This window comes from Thalassophryne amazonica, chromosome 3 (assembly GCF_902500255.1).
Source record: "Thalassophryne amazonica chromosome 3, fThaAma1.1, whole genome shotgun sequence".
NCBI classification, from domain to species: Eukaryota; Metazoa; Chordata; class Actinopteri; order Batrachoidiformes; family Batrachoididae; genus Thalassophryne; species Thalassophryne amazonica.
Window position 1 is genome coordinate 30,976,881 of NC_047105.1, and position 16,993 is coordinate 30,993,873.

The window sequence follows — 16,993 nt, forward strand, 5'->3', positions numbered from 1 at the left end:
GTCAGGGAAACACACAAACCAATCAGCACCAAACCTCCCACTATAAAAGTGAATAGAAATAAATCCTCAGTGTCTTCCACAGAGCGTGTAGCCAAGCATGCCATGCTCCATTTCTCTCAGGCATCGAGAGCATAGCCCGCTGGGTCTGTTCCATCAGGGCACGCAGGGTCCCCCAGCCCTGATTTCCTTGTCGAAAAATGTTGTCAATAGCACTGAGAGACCAGATGATCAATTCCATGGTTAATCTAAATCTTAATTTGAAGAATTCACAGTCTGGTGAAGCTGGGACTTTGAAGGTCGGAGCAGAGATAGAGAACAGAAAGGAGGACAGGAAAGGCGAGGAATGCGACCGTCCTTGCCTGAGTCCCTCTGTGCCTCTGTATCTGACCCATGGTTACAGATAGTCATGAAATGACATGAATGAAGCAGTGCACTCTCATTATGTCTTATTATGTGCAGCCAGGTATATAAATAATTACAACAATCACCGGACACTGATAGGTTAGATATTGGTCAGTGGTGGCACAGCTCAGCTAATCTGATAACAGATAACTATCGAAGCTGATGTTTTTGCTCGCAGATTAGCTTTTCAGATAAGTTTTAAAACCATCATCGGACCAATTATCTTCCGATAAATTTAATTCCGGTAACTTTCAGTCTGATAACATTCTTTTTGCTGGTCAAGTGAGCAAAATTTAATGGTCAAAAATTTTTGTAAACCCTAAAATCAAACCTTTTAGTCCATCTGTTGTGTGTTTGTGGCAGACTGGCTACCTGTCGCTTGCTGATGACGTCATCATTAAGCGCAAGACATGATTGGCCGGTTGACACAGGGAGCATTGTGGGTAGTGTAGTTCAGGTTCACTTTGTATGTTACACTGTTACCATCTGCTCGACAGACACAAAACAGACTAATTTTAACATTATTTTATTTTATTTCTTTGTGGCTGACTGGATATTTTAATCGCCAAGACTCATGGGGGACAGGAGCTCTCACGGCGCAGCTGTGTAGGGACTTTTCTTTACCGTTTAGACACTGTTTTGGACAAATCCCACTGAAACTTGTTGTGTGGGCTGCCAGAAGAGGAGGTACTGCTGGCCCACCACCAGAGGGCGCCCTGCCTGAAGTGCGGGCTTCAGGCACGAGAGGACGCTGCCGCCACGGACACAGCCGGGGGTGACAGCTGTCACTCATTATCTCTTGACAGCTGTCACCCATCTACTCTACATCATTTCACTCCATAAAAACCAGACGTCATCTCTACCTCGTTGCCGAGATATCGTACTTCTTTGGAGGTAATATCCTCAGCCGTTTGTGTGGTACAATATAATCTGTATATTGTGAGTTTTGCAGGAGTACCGGTTCCTTTTTCTGTGGAAGCTGAGTGAGTGCAGGACGGCACTCTTTTCCCCTGAGGAATCACTGCGGTACTCTACAGAATATTGAGTGAGAGGTGGAGGTGGCATTCCCACCGTTGTTGTTACAGGGTGTACACACACCCACACTTGACTGTCTTTGTTCTTCGCCAGCAGTACCAGATCCGACAGTCGGGGATGGTGATCACCTGGGAATTCGGGACTTGGCAGCTCCAGTATTCACCAGGTTCGGTGGCGGCGGAAATCGTGTGGTTCCGGCTCTTCTCAGGACAGACGTCTTCTATCCTCGAGCCTGCCCACACGTCACCTTTTTGGATTGACTGTAATCATATTTAGAGATTGTCTGTATGTTCGTTGTGCACCTTCACAACATTAAATTGTTATTTTTTGGCTCATCTATTGCGCCCCCTGTTGTGGGTCCGTGTCACTACACTTTCACAACAGGATATCTCGGCCAGCGTCATGGACTCCGAGGGGCGTCACCGGGCTGTTGATCGACCAATGGGAGAGCAGGGAGCGCAGGCGTCTGCAGGAGGCGTGATTGGTGAGCTGCAGCACATTCTCACCGCCTTTACGGCTCGGTTGGATCAAATGACCGAGCAAAACATCCTCCTGAACCGCAGGGTGGAGGCTCTCTCCGCGCAGGTGGCGGCGAGCGCTCAGGGCGCTGCTGCAGCTCCTCCTCCTGCCGACCCTGTGCAGGATATGAACATTCCAGTGGTGGTTCAACAACCCCTCCCACCATCCCCTGAAGCATACATAAGCCCTCCTGAGCCATACGGAGGTTGTGTGGAGACGTGTGCGGACTTTCTCATGCAGTGTTCGCTCGTCTTCGCACAACGTCCCGTCATGTTCGCGTCAGATGCTAGTAAAATAGCTTATGTGATTGCTCTGCTTCAGGGTAAGGCACGCGCCTGGGCTACGGCGCTCTGGGAACAGAACTCACGGTTGTTATCAGCATACACTGGGTTTGTGGGGGAGTTCAGAACAGTGTTTGATCACCCTAACAGAGGAGAGACCGCTTCAACAATGCTGCTGTCAATGCGACAGGGGCGCCGGTGCGCAGCCGAATATGCAGTCGACTTCCGCATCGCGGCTGCGAGGTCCGGCTGGAATAACGTTGCGCTCCGCGCCGCCTTCATAAACGGACTGTCATCGGTCCTGAAGGAGCATCTGGTAGCTAAGGAGGAACCGCGGGATTTAGATGGGCTTATCGATCTCGTTATACGGTTAGACAATCGGTTGGAGGAACGCCGTCGGGAGCGAGGCGAAGGACGTGACCAGATACGCTCCGTCCCTCTCCCTTCCGGGTTCGAAAAGGGGCTGCCCTCCCCACGCTCCACAGCCGCAGCGCTCCGTGGGGCAACAGCTCCGCCTGCTGACGTTGTTAGGGAAACGCACAGGGCCAAATGAGGAGGCTGATCCGCGGGGAGTGTTTTCTCTGCAGCTCAAAGGAGCACACACAAAAAAACTGCCCCAAACGGCCACAACAACAACCGCCCTCAGAGACTGGGCTAAGGGGGGGTCAAAACATTCACATGGGACACACACAGATTGCCACACGACTCCCAGTTATAATCCTGAGCGGGGATTTAACCCTTCAAGCCCCAGCACTGGTGGACACGGGGTCAGAAGGGAATTTGCTAGACAGCAGATGGGCAAGGGAGGTAGGGCTCCCTCTGGTGGCGCTTCCTTCGCCATTGCAGGTGCGGGCACTAGATGGCACCCTCCTCCCTTTAATCACATACAAGACACAACCAGTAACTCTGGTGGTGTCTGGAAACCATCGGGAGGAGATTGAGTTTTTTGTAACTCCTTCTACCTCCCACGTGATTTTGGGCTTCCCATGGATGTTGAAGCACAATCCCCGGATTGATTGGCCGTCTGGGGTGGTGGTTCAGTGGAGCGAAACCTGCCATCGGGTGTGTTGAGGATCCTCGGTTCCTCCCGGTTTACAGGCTAAGGAGGAGGTCAAAGTCCCTCCCAATCTGACGGCAGTGCCGGTTGAGTACCACGATCTTGCTGACGTCTTCAGCAAGGATCTGGCACTCACCCTTCCCCCGCACCGTCCGTACGATTGTGCCATTGATTTGGTTCCAGGCGCTTAGTTCCCGTCCAGCAGGCTGTACAACCTCTCACGACCTGAGCGCGAATCAATGGAGACCTACATCCGGGACTCATTAGCTGCCGGGCTGATCCGGAACTCCACCTCCTCGATGGGGGCATGTTTCTTTTTTGTGGGCAAGAAAGATGGCGGACTCCGTCCATGCATTGATTACAGGGGGCTGAATGAGATTACGGTTTGCAACCGATACCCGTTGCCATTGTTGGATTCCGTGTTCACCCCCCTGCATGGAGCCAAAATCTTTACTAAGCTGGATGCGTATCACCTGGTTCGGATCCGGAAGGGAGACGAATGGAAGACGGCATTTAACACCCCGTTAGGTCACTTTGAGTACCTGGTCATGCCGTTCGGCCTCACCAATGCCCCCGCGACATTCCAAGCCTTGGTTAACGACATCTTGCGGGACTTCCTGCACAGATTCGTTTTCGTATATCTGGACGATATTCTCATCTTTTCTCCGGATCCTGAGACCCATGTCCAGCATGTACGTCAGGTCCTGCAGCGGTTGTTAGAGAACCGACTGTTTGTGAAGGGCGAGAAGTGCGAGTTTCACCGCACGTCTTTGTCCTTCCTGGGGTTTATCATCTCCACTAACTCCGTCGCCCCTGATCCGGCCAAGGTTGTGGCGGTGAGAGATTGGCCCCAACCAACAAGCCGTAGGAAGCTGCAACAGTTCCTCGGCTTCGCTAATTTCTATAGGAGGTTCATTAAGGGCTACAGTCAGGTAGTTAGCCCCCTGACAGCCCTGACCTCTCCAAAAGTCCCCTTCACCTGGTCGGATTGGTGCGAAGCCGCGTTCAAGGAGTTGAAATGACGGTTCTCTACTGCGCCAGTTTTGGTGCAGCCCGACCCTAGCCGCCAGTTCGTGGTTGAAGTGGATGCCTCTGACTCAGGGATAGGAGCCGTGCTATCCCAGAGCGGAGAGACCAATAAGGTTCTTCACCCGTGTGCCTACTTTTCACGCAGGTTGACCCCGGCTGAACGGAACTATGACGTCGGCAATCGAGAACTCCTTGCGGTGAAAGAGGCTCTTGAGGAGTGGAGACACCTGTTGGAGGGAGCGTCTGTGCCGTTCACGGGTTTCACTGACCATCGGAACCTGGAGTATATCAGGACCGCCAAGCGGCTGAACCCCAGGCAAGCCCGCTGGTCACTGTTCTTCGGGAGTTTTGACTTCCAGATAACCTATCGCCCCGGGACCAAGAACCAGAGGTCGGATGCCTTGTCCCGGGTACACGAAGAGGAGGTCAAAACCGCACTGTCGGATCCACCGGATCCCATCCTGCCTGAGTCCACTATCGTGACCACCCTCACCTGGGACGTGGAGAAGATCATCCGGGAGGCCCTGGCACGGAGCCCGGACCCAGGAACAGGTCCGAAGAACCGTTTGTACGTCCCACCAGAGGCCAGAGCTGCAGTCTTGGACTTCTGTCACGGTTCCAAGCTCTCCTGTCATCCAGGGGTGTGAAGGACCGTGGCAGTTGTCCGGCAGCGCTTCTGGTGGGCGTCTTTGGAGGCCGACGTCCGGGAGTACATCCAGGCCTGCACCACCTGTGCCAGGGGCAAGGCAGACCATAAAAGGTCCCAAGGACTTCTCCAGCCGCTACCTGTGCCTCATCGCCCCTGGTCCCACATCGGCCTGGATTTTGTCACGGGCCTCCCGCCGTCCCAGGGCAACACCACCATCTTCACGATAGCGGACCGATTCTCCAAGGCGGCCCACTTCGTGGCCCTCCCGAAGCTCCCAACAGCCCAGGAGACAGCAGACCTCCTGGTCCACCACGTCGTCCGTCTGCATGGGATACCCATCGACATCATCTCTGATCGTGGTCCCCAGTTCTCCTCACACGTCTGGAGGAGCTTCTGCCGGGAACTGGGGGCTACTGTGAGCCTCTCGTCGGGTATCATCCGCAGACCAATGGACAGGCAGAACGGGCCAATCAGGAATTGGAGCAAGCTCTGCGCTGTGTGACATCCGCACACCCGACGGCCTGGAGTAACATCTGGCCTGGATCGAGTATTGCCGCATAACAGCCAGGTGTCCTCTGCCACCGGCCTCTCCCCATTTGAGGTGTGTTTGGGGTATCAGCCCCCGTTGTTTCCCGTGGTGGAGGGAGAGGTCGGTGTGCCCTCGGTCCAGGCCCACCTGCGGAAGTGCCATCGGGTGTGGCGGTCCGCCCGTTCTGCCTTGTTGAAGGCCCGGACGAGGGCGAAGACCCATGCAGACAGCCGGCGATCCCCGGCCCCTGCTTACCAGCCCGGGCAGGAGGTGTGGCTTTCCACGAAGGACATCCCCCTCCAGGTGGACTCCCTGAAACTTAAGGACAGATATATCGGACCATTCAAGATCCTCAAAGTCCTCAGTCCTGCCGCAGTGAAGCTCCAACTCCCGGCTTCACTGCGGATCCATCCGGTTTTCACGTGTCATGGATCAAACCTCACCACACCTCACCCCTCTGTGCTCCCGGACCGGCGCCGCCTCCTGCTCGGATCATTGACGGGGAGCCGGCTTGGACGGTGCGCCGGCTCCTGGACGTCCGTCGGATGGGCCGGGGGTTCCAGTACTTGGTGGACTGGGAGGGGTATGGACCCGAAGAACGCTCCTGGGTGAAGAGGAGCTTCATCCTGGATCCGGCCCTCCTGGCCGACTTCTACCACCGTCACCCGAACAAGCCTGGTCGGGCCCGTTGAGGGGGGGGGTCCTGTTGTGTGGGCCGCCAGAAGAGGAGGTACTGCTGGCCCACCACCAGAGGGCGCCCTGCCTGAAGTGCGGGCTTCAGGCACGAGAGGGCGCTGCCGCCACGGACACAGCCAGGGGTGACAGCTGTCACTCATTATCTCTTGACAGCTGTCACCCATCTACTCTACATCATTTCACTCCATAAATACCAGACGTCATCTCCACCTCGTTGCCGAGATATCATACTTCTTTGGAGGTAATATCCTCAGCCGTTTGTGTGGTACAATATAATCTGTATATTATGAGTTTTGCAGGAGTACCGGTTCCTTTTTCTGTGGAAGCTGAGTGAGTGCAGGACGGCACTCTTTTCCCCTGAGGAATCACTGCGGTACTCTACAGAATATTGAGTGAGAGGTGGAGGTGGCATTCCCACCGTTGTTGTTACAGGGTGTACACACACCCACACTTGACTGTCTTTGTTCTTCGCCAGCAGTACCAGATCCGACAGTCGGGGACGGTGATCACTTGGGAATTCGGGACTTGGCGGCTCCAGTATTCACCAGGTTCGGTGGCGGCGGAAATCGTGTGGTTCTGGCTCTTCTCAGGACAGACGTCTTCTATCCTTGAGCCTGCCCACACGTCACCTTTTTGGATTGACTGTAATCATATTCTGAGATTGTCTGTATGTTCGTTGTGCACCTTCACAACATTAAATTGTTATTTTTTTGGCTCATCTATTGACCGTTCATTTGCGCCCCCTGTTGTGGGTCCGTGTCACTACACTTTCACAACAGAAACTAACAGATAAGAATTTATATTTACTAACGTGTCTTTTACTCTGCCAATCAATGCATTAATGACCGCATTTCAGTTGTTTAAGCCACAGGGTTCAAAGCGTGTGAAAAAAGCAGCAGCATTTTAGTTCATGTATATAATAGCGAGATAAACTGTGACTTCTAATACTGTGTTTTACTGCTTTTGAAAGATGATGACAGTGTTTGGGGTTTTATTTTTTATTCATTCATTTTTTGTGTGTTCTTATGTGTTTGTGATCCTTGAATTTTCCCAGCAGCGAAAAGTGAAAGTGAAACTGGTTTATCAGAAGCCGACAGTGTAATCTGATGTGGCCGCATCCGGATTAATACTAAAAGTTATTGGTTATCTGTAATAAAGATAATTTTTTTTTAGCAGTTTATTGGTTTGGTGTCATAAAAGATAACTTTTCAGTTATCGGATTAATGGTTATCTAAGATAACTTTTTGGTTAGCTGTGCCCACCATTGATAATTAGTGAAAATCAATGGGCTGATATAAATAATAAATAAAAGGGGACCCAATACAGAACCCTGTGGTTAAATAAAAAATAAATACCACTCGCGGGATTTGAACCTGCAATTCACAAAAGCTCTGATTAACAGACGGAAGCTTTACCACTTTACTACAATCACTGTGTTATAACAGGAGCGCAAAATAGTTAAAATCAACAAAGAGATAAACTTTTTTTTAATAAAAAGAGAAAGTAGATGGTATATAAAAAAGGAAGTTTTCATTGTTTTTTATTACGGCAAAAAAGCTGACAAAATGGCATTTGTCAAGGCGTATTTTTGGTGATACATGACTGAAAGTGGCGTATTTGTCACACTCTTGGCTTGTTATAGCCGAGATGTGTGCGGCTGCTGCAGTCCGGCACAAAGGTGAAATATGTCTTATGTATTTCCACATGAGGACAGCAGGCAGAGACACACACACCTCACAGAGGACAGTTGTAAGGTCATGTCTGTCAAAACACGGTACGGGTTCCCAGAGATCTCAATAACTGCTGCTGTTTGGGGCCACGCCCCCTTGTCTGTTAAACCGTGCACTGAGGTTGTCCACTTCAGGTTTGATCAGACCTGATCGATCAGGGGGTCTGATGAGTGCACTGACATGGAGCAACTGCGCTAGGTTTGATCACACTTGAGAGAGAGGAGAGAGAGGAGAGAGAGACAAAAAATTAAACATGCTAATTTGCTTCGTCCTTTGCGTCCCTCGCGCTGTTGTGGCGTTGAGCTACATCGTCTCTGCAATGGGTTGCTTCCACGCCGCATGACGCAACTTGAATTGGGCCTGGTGTGAAAGGGGCTTTAACAACCAGATGACGGCACATTTCCTATTCACTTGGAGTGGTAGTCACTGTGTCACGGCTCTTAGCATTTGCATAAAATAGACTTGCTGTTGCTTGTAGCTAATGTGAGCGTATCGGGCGAGTCAAAGATAAGCGAGAGAATCTGCAGTTTGTCAACAAATGTGTGAGAAAATTACTTGTTTGTTACTTGTTAATTACATGTTTCAAAACAATGCTCCTCAAAGAATGACTGGAAGGGATTTGCATCTCTCTCCCTCCACAGTGCATAATATCATTAAACATTTTTACTTATATTTCATTTCAAAGAGTATGAACCTGATATTTTATGTTTTGTGTGGTCAACTTAATTTAATTTTTCGGGATGCTAAAGTGTAAAAGTTGCCGTTCCTTCTCACAGCACTTACACATTTTGGCATTGAACATACTAAGTCATGAAGCATTTCAGGCGTTATTTTCCGTATCGTCCCAACTTTTTCTGATTTGGGGTTGTATATCTTCTGCAAAGCATCACATGGTATTTGTTAAGCATGGCCTTTGCAGATGGTAACACACAATGTAACAATTTGGAAAGCAGAAAAAGCCAGACTGTCAACACAAGGCCACTTTTAACATATAAAGAAAACAAATCGTTTGTGTAATCTGGAGTTTTGGGACCACAGACATTTGGAAAAGCTTTTATTCCACTTCGATACTGAAACACCTAAATGATTCTATTTGCTGAAGAATGTTGTCTGCTTTCTTAAATGGATGATGATGATGCAACGTGAAGGGTCATCAAAAGAATGTTTTCTTCTTCACAGCTCATAAATGCATAAATGTTTCGTTCAGATTAATGACAGTTTTGAAAAGTCTGTTTTTCTCTTTCCAGCATTCCATCTGTATATATATATATATATATATATGTATAAAGAGAGGGTGGTGGGGGGAGGTCAAAAAACCTACAGTAGGTCCTCGCAGATTTTTTTTACATAGTTTTGATGATCTTACCATTATGTTTAAAGATGAAAATAATCAGTGCTAGACAACACTCTCAAAATGCAAACATCTGCCCAAACTCAAGAGTTGTCTCTTGCACCATTATTTATGCAGTTCGGTTGATCCCACAAACAAACGCACCTCCTTGGTACATCTGACAAAGAAAATATAATTTTGTTTGAACTTTGATGATGTGATGTGTTTTTGTGATTCCAGAAGAAGATGCAGACGTTGAGCTGTTTGGTTCTTGCTACAACAGCATTTGTGTTTGGCTCCGCCTACATGATCCCTGATGAGAAACTGTTCAACAATAGGGTGTCTGTGTCCAATGCTCTGCCTCAAAGCCTTGAGAAGATGTCACCGCCTGTTGTCATTGTAGGTACGTTTGTTAAGTTTAAATGTCTATAGTAACATATTTTCTGGAGTATGAGTCACTCCTTTTCAAAATGCCTCTTGAAGAGGAAACCCACATGTCAAGTCACACCTTTTTATGTATTATCAGCTCTTTAATTCAGGATTTTGTGCATTGTTGCAGTGTATTTTTTTATTATTATGACCATTTATTCTTTTTGTTTGGGTTTAGTTTGAATTTAGTGCTTTGATTCCTTGGAAAGTTCTATATAAATAGTCCATTCTAATTATTATAATGAATGTGTGATTTTTCAATTGTACTGGAATATATGTCAGGGTTTGAAATTGTCTGGTGTTCTGGTTTAGCTTTTGGTCTGCTTTGTTATTTCATTTTTCTGATTCATTGTTTTTTTTCTGTGTGTTTATTCTCTTGCTGGTTTTTTTTACTTGGGTGTGTCTATCTCTCTTGTCAGTCCCTGGGTTGTTGGTGGTGGGCGTCTCTCTCTCTCTCTCTCTCTCTCTGGCCACGCCATGGTTCTGGTGCTTTCCACGCACACCTGTTCCTGGTTGGCTGCTCATCACCTGGGTTATCTAAGGGCTCCTTCACACATAGTGTGAAATGCTGCAGCTAGAGTACTGACAGGGACTAGAAGGAGAGAGCATATTTCACCCATATTGGCTTCTCTTCATTGGCTCCCTGTTAATTCCAGAATAGAATTTAAAATTCTTCTTCTTACTTTTAAGGTTTTGAAAAATCAGGTCCCATCTTATCTTAGGGACCTCATAATACCATATCACCCCAATAGAGCGCTTCGCTGTCAGACTGCAGGCTTACTTGTAGTTCCTAGGGTTTGTAAGAGTAGAATGGGAGGCAGAGCCTTCAGCTTTCAGGCTCCTCTCCTGTGGAACCAGCTCCCAATTCGGATTAGGGAGACAGACACCCTCTCTACTTTTAAGATTAAGCTTAAAACTTTCCTTTTTGAAAAAGCTTATAGTTAGGGCTGGATCAGGTGACCCTGAACCATCCCTTAGTTATGCTGCTATAGACTTAGACTGCTGGGGGTTTCCCATGATCCACCCAGTGTTTCTTTTTATTCACCTCCTTTTGCTCTGTATGCACCACTCTGCTTTTAATCATTGGTGATTGATCTCTGCTCTCTTCCACAGCATGTCTTTTCCTGATTCTCTCCCCTCAGCCCCAACCAGTCCCAGCAGAAGACTGTCCCATCCCTGAGCTTGGTTAAGCTGGAGGTTTCTTCCCTGTTAAAAGGGAGTTTTCCTTCCCACTGTCGCCAAGTGCTTGTCATAGGGGGTCGTTTTGACTGTTGGGGTTTTCTGTAATTATTTTATGGCTTTTGCCTTACATATAAAGCGCCATATAACTAAAATTGATTTGATTTGATTTGACATAGTGCAACATTAGTCAATTTGTGCATAAAGGGCCTCATGTATCACGTTGCGCACTTGTGGCGTAAATTTAAGGTGTAAATTGAAGTACACCAAAGTTGCCGTGACATGTATAAGCAGTGCGCACCTGCCCATTCCGGCGTACGCCTGACGGACCTTGGTAAATGCCGGCGGTGTGAAAACAATCGTAATTATAACAAACACGTCCATAAATTCAGACTCCGCTTCAGACACACCCTCACTTTTAGTGACATGAAGCCAGGAAGATGGCAAAGAAAACAACTCCACCAATCACGACACGTGCCAATAGAGCGTCAAAAGTGGCCGTCGTATTAATTGTTTTGTACTATAATCAAAAAAGTGTTACAGTGGTCCCTCGTTTATCGAGGGAGTTACGTTCTAAAAATAGCCCGCAATAAGCAAAGTCCACGAAGTAGTCAGCGTTATTTTTTACAATTATTATAGACGTTTTAAAGCTGTAAAATCCCTGTAAAACCACTTTATACACTTTTCTCAATCAGGCATGAACATTTTCTCACTTTTCTCTCATGTGTAAACACAATAGGACCAACCTGTTTTCAGGCCCAAACATTTGTTTGAGAAATAAAAATAGAACATTTTCCTATAAATAATTATGATGGCTTTTAGAACTAACAAATTTAATTTTAACGATCAACCTATGAGGTTGGACACATAAGAAATTATTAATAGTGACTGACCAGTATTTCACAGTTCCTCTGATCACGCCTCTTCGTCCTGACGCCGCGCCTTTTTCCACTGAGTCAAACCTCGCTGCAGGTGTCTTTTTCCGAGTGAAGAACACAGTTATGGGTAGTTGTTGGCGCTCTTTTTTCTTCTGGGCGAGAAGATTCTTATAAACAGACATGCAGACCACAATGCACTGTAAAAAAAGCATGCAAAATTGGACTAAAAAAATCTGCGAAACTGCGAGGCCGCGAAAGGTGAACCGCGTTATAGTGAGGGACCACTGTATTCTCTTTTCACATGTCAATAATTCTTGACATGGATATTTGCTAGCTCAATTAATAAGACACGCCTAATTTTTCAGATTTCTTTATTTTTAAAATGTATTTCTTTATTTATTTTATTGTAACAAATGAATGGAGAAGACAAAACCTGATTGCAGCACGGGAGAAGGGAATGACAACACTACAGTTGTAATTATCAATTTCATTGTCTAAAACGATCACACCACATAAAGTTAAGCTCAGCGCTGCTCTGGCTCCAGGCTCGAAGTCTGGAGAAAAAGGCGAGCAGCGCTTTCTTTGCAGTCAGCGCTGTGGCCACGGATCGTGCTCGAGACCAACAATCCCGCAAAAGTGGGATTTGTATTAATTATTATGTAGTATAATCAAGAAAGTGTTATTTATTTAACATATGCATTGATTTGTATGATGGCACTGTTTATCATGTTGATCATTTTCATCCTTATGTGGATTCCAGTGCTGGTTCATTTTGGTGTATAATTTACACCACCTCTCAACCTGGTGTATATTTTCAGCACACCGTACACCAACGACCACATTGATACATGCCAAGTAGCACAGCCATTTTGGCGTACACCCCATATACGCTCAAATATCGCCGTACGCAACGTTGATACATGAGGCCCAAAGTGTGCATGAAGTGTAAAAACGTGTAAAATCGTAGCTGCCTCATACACCCATTGATACATCTATTGGTGCACACCAGCAGCTGAAAGACAGCGTGTGCGCTGTGGGAGCCCATTGATCCCTCTCGCGGCAGATGTCAGCCAAATTCCAGGTGACACACATGAACATCTAACACCGCTTGCATGGCACTTAGAAAATGTGTGGTCATTCACACTATTAACACGACCACAGTCAGCAGAAAATCACTGTCATGCTGGCAGTAAAAGTGCCCCATGAGCGTGGCTTTGGTGTGTGCGCCAAACTGACAGGAGGTGTGGCCGCCGACAGAAGCAGCTGTGGAGATCTGTCGATCTGGACATCCCAGCTGGACAATACGTACTGTTTGGACCGACATGGACAAACAACTGCCCACTGTAACATGTGTGTGTCTGCTTGCTATCATCACGTGGATGTAAATAAAGACATATATTGCTTGGCGATGCGCTGCAGTGAGCGAGCGTGCACACGGTGCAGCCCATTGACAAGCTGCCCCCAGGTTGAAATGGACCATCAGATCAGAACACACAGTGGGCGATCTGACTATCACGTCACACATGTGAGCTCTGTTCCACATGACACGATGTAAGTCCTGCGGCGCACCGGCAGGATGTGCACGTGGGCTGGCTGGACACTCGCCAGCAGATGTGGACATGATCAGAGCACCTTGCTTCTCATTCATGTCATTTCATGACTGTAGGTCAGTGACCATGGATCATCTACAGAGGAACAGACAGATCATATTTGTTTTGCCCGCTTGATAAATGCAGTGTTTTTATATGGTTTGTGGATTTATTATTTTTTTTAAATATGCCCAGGTCCTTTCTGATATCAGGCAGTTTCCTGCATCTTTCACAGGACAGCAATGGTAGCTCAGTGGTAAAGTTTCTGACTGAAAGTCAGAGCTTTTGGAAGGCGCAGGTTCGATTCCTCTGAGTGGCATGTAATTTAATTTTTTTATTTTCAACCACATCACGCAGCTGCTGTGAAAAGCTCACTGATAGGGGTAGTTGTAAAGCAGCTAACTGATCATCTGCAGAGGAATGGTCTATTTGAAGAGTTTCAGTCAGGTTTTAGAATTCATCATAGTACAGAAACAGCATTAGTGAAGGTTACAAATGATCTTCTTATGGCCTCAGACAGTGGACTCATCTCTGTGCTTGTTCTGTTAGACCTCAGTGCTGCTTTTGATACTGTTGACCATAAAATTTTATTATAGAGATTAGAGCATGCCATAGGTATTAAAGGCACTGCGCTGCGGTGGTTTGAATCATATTTATCTAATAGATTACAATTTGTTCATGTGAACAAAACAGCACCTCTCCCTGGAAGAATAACCCCGTTTTCTGGTGTTTCACAGTTTATATATGTGTTTGGCTCTTGTTGTCTTCAGATGATCTTGGTTACCATGGGGACGCTGTTGACTCAAAACCTCCTCCCTTCTCCTTCTGCTTACTGGAAATCTCTGCAGCTCTTGCCAGTAACTTATTTCTCAAGTTCCTCTTTTCTGTTAACACTTCAGCTTTTCTGAGAATTCATTCTTTTAAATCATTTCTTTAGAATCACATTAATCATATTCAATCATTTCATTACAACTCTCTTTCACATAAAAACAATTCATATGATCATATACAAACATTCTCATTCCTTATTATTCATTTAATTTTTTACCAACATCTTAATCATTTGATCAGTTGTTTAACATCAGCCTTTCTTGCCCTGCTTGCGACATCTTCTTTACTTCCTCTTTTTCTCTGACTCTGCACTCTTTATGAAAAACAACTCATATAATCATTCATTTCACTTATTTATAACATACTTTTTCTATTCAACTCTTAATTTTAATACATTAATACTTCATTTGATCATACTTGTCATGTTAGAATCATTCTTAGACATATTCCATCGTCTTCACCACTGAGTTCATTCCGTGGGCCTCCCCATTTGCAATGGAAAAGTCCGGTATGACCTCACTTACTCCTGTAAAGTACCAAACACTGTGCAGTTTAATCCAACAGCATGTATATTAATTCCATGGCACGTATTATATTCCAAGATGAAAACAAGCTGAAAGCAAGCTTAAAGTCATCTTTCCTGACACCCCCTCCACGACTTCAAGCTCCGCCGATCTCTCTATACCTCCATGAAAACATCCTCGCCGTCGTCGACAGGATGAAGGGTGAGCACTTCTTTTTCATCCACCATCGGAGACAGAACAGGAGGAGCTGGAGTTGAACGACACTCATCCAGCACCACGTACTCCTCTCCGCCCACCTGTAGATTGCCGTCGCCGTCAGAAGGCTGCTCGTCCAGTAGTGGTGATTGTGATGGTAATCCCAGTGGAGACAAAGTTGCCTCATATTCCTGATATGATAATCCATCAGGGAACGATGGTGCGCATGGTGAAGTGGGGGTGACGGGTGTATAACACAATGTAACTGGTGTAGATGGCCGCGGTGATGTATCCTTCGTTTGAGGTGAAGCTTCAGCGAGAATATCCTCAGGCTCGGGCTGTTGAATGTGTTCATCCAGGAACACCTGCGTGAGGGCCTCCAAACACCAGTTCATGTCCTCGGTTTGCACCCCAACCTCCGCAGTGTGCTGTGGAGATGAACGTGGAGCTGGTGGTAATGAAGGACCAATAGCCACGATCCAGCCATTGGCAAGATGAGCCGTGGAGAATCTTATTCCCGTAGGATACATCCACATTTTGGTAAACACGGGGCAATACATATATCCCTCTGGAGACACTATAGTGTCAGCTCGTATTTGATCAACCAAAAGTGAATGCCAAATCACGTCTGCCTCGACCTCAATTTTTAGGTATGCTTCTGTTGGTACCTGGGGCAGAAAAGAAGTATCTTTCCGTCCCACTATTCCCCGTGCCACTTGAACAGGGAAGTTGTTGCCATAACACGTCGGGCACCACAGAGTCGGTGTTATCTCCCAGAAGTAGAGCGCTTGTTCCAGGGTGGCTTGACAATGAATACATCTTATATCCCCCTATAGTGCAAGAGGAAACATTAGTCTTTTAACTATTATATTGCAAGCAAGCAAAAGTCTTCCTCGGGATTATTCAGATGTACGCCAGAGACGCCTCATGATCACCGTAGGAGAGTGGGACTGTGGTGACGTTGATATTCCCGCTGTAGCTGAAGGAGCCGTACGCGGGAAGCAAGCATCATAGGTCGTAAACCATAACAGCAGGAGTAGTTGACTAACCATGGACAGCCAGTATAAAGCTGATAACATTCCCCATCCTAAGGCCCAAATTATGATAAGTCCAAGTTTGTAGAGCCAAGGTTTCTTACGTTGTACGGCTCCAGTTAATGTAGCTATGTACGCCAACAGGGTCAAGGCCATCACAGCTTCGCACACAATGTCAGCTATCACTGCCGGGGCGTAAAAGATTGCTGTCATATCTATCACCATCCAAATTGTAATTGATGTGTACTGCCATATTCCCCAACAGTCAAACTGGAGAGTAAAGCGACCGAGGACGTGAGTGATGAATAAAGACAACCCTAGGTCACTCTGACTGTAGTGCAGATTGATGATCACCAATCTGACACATCCATGTAGTAGCGTTACTATTCGCAGTGGTTGTCGTAAGTCCCAACGGCCGACACAGCAGTATAGCAGCCATACTAACAGTAGTGCAATAAACTCCACTCTACTCACTTTAAAGATGGTGTCATTTATGCCGCCAGTATTGTTGGACATTGTGCTCTCTTATTCTTTTTACTTATCTCCTTAAGTTGGTACGCTGTTATGTGGATGCTTCTTCTTCCTTCACTCCCCAAGCCAGAATGAACAGGGCGTGTCTCGGCGTCTGGCTTTGTAGGCTTCATCGCTCCTCCCCTAACGGAGGAGGGGCTCCATATCACTGCGTTGTGTGCTCCTCCCACACAAGCACAGGGCGGCTGCGAAACTTCCTTTTAACAAAACATATCCAGTCACTGCAGCAATAATAAGTCCTATTATGATTAACAGATAGTGCCAAAGATATCCAAACAAATGTCCAATCCAACCAGTCACCACTTCGAGACCTTCTTTAATGACTTCTCCGGTCTCTGCAGCGAAAGCGGTGATGATTCCTCCAGCTATTATTTGCGTTCTTTCCCACCAAGAACATTCATGCCGACCTCTTCCTTTTCCACAGCTCAACCAATGTTCTGCAGGCGATTCACATGTACCATTATTGTAAATCCGATTGGGTCCCAACCATTCATAACCGACAATTTCTTGTCCTTCACATAGACTTTTCTTGAAGGCGTATCCTTC

General features: G+C 46.8%; 1 protein-coding gene across 1 annotated transcript in view; it reads left to right on the top strand.

Annotated features, from left to right (window-relative positions):
- asip1 (agouti signaling protein 1) overlaps nucleotides 1-16,993 on the top strand; it is a 68,985-nt gene that overhangs the window by 18,005 nt on the left and 33,987 nt on the right. Inside the window, exon 2 of the mRNA XM_034167546.1 lies at nucleotides 9,498-9,660. Coding sequence (XP_034023437.1) covers nucleotides 9,498-9,660 — 163 coding nt within the window. The remainder of the gene's footprint in view (nucleotides 1-9,497; nucleotides 9,661-16,993) is intronic.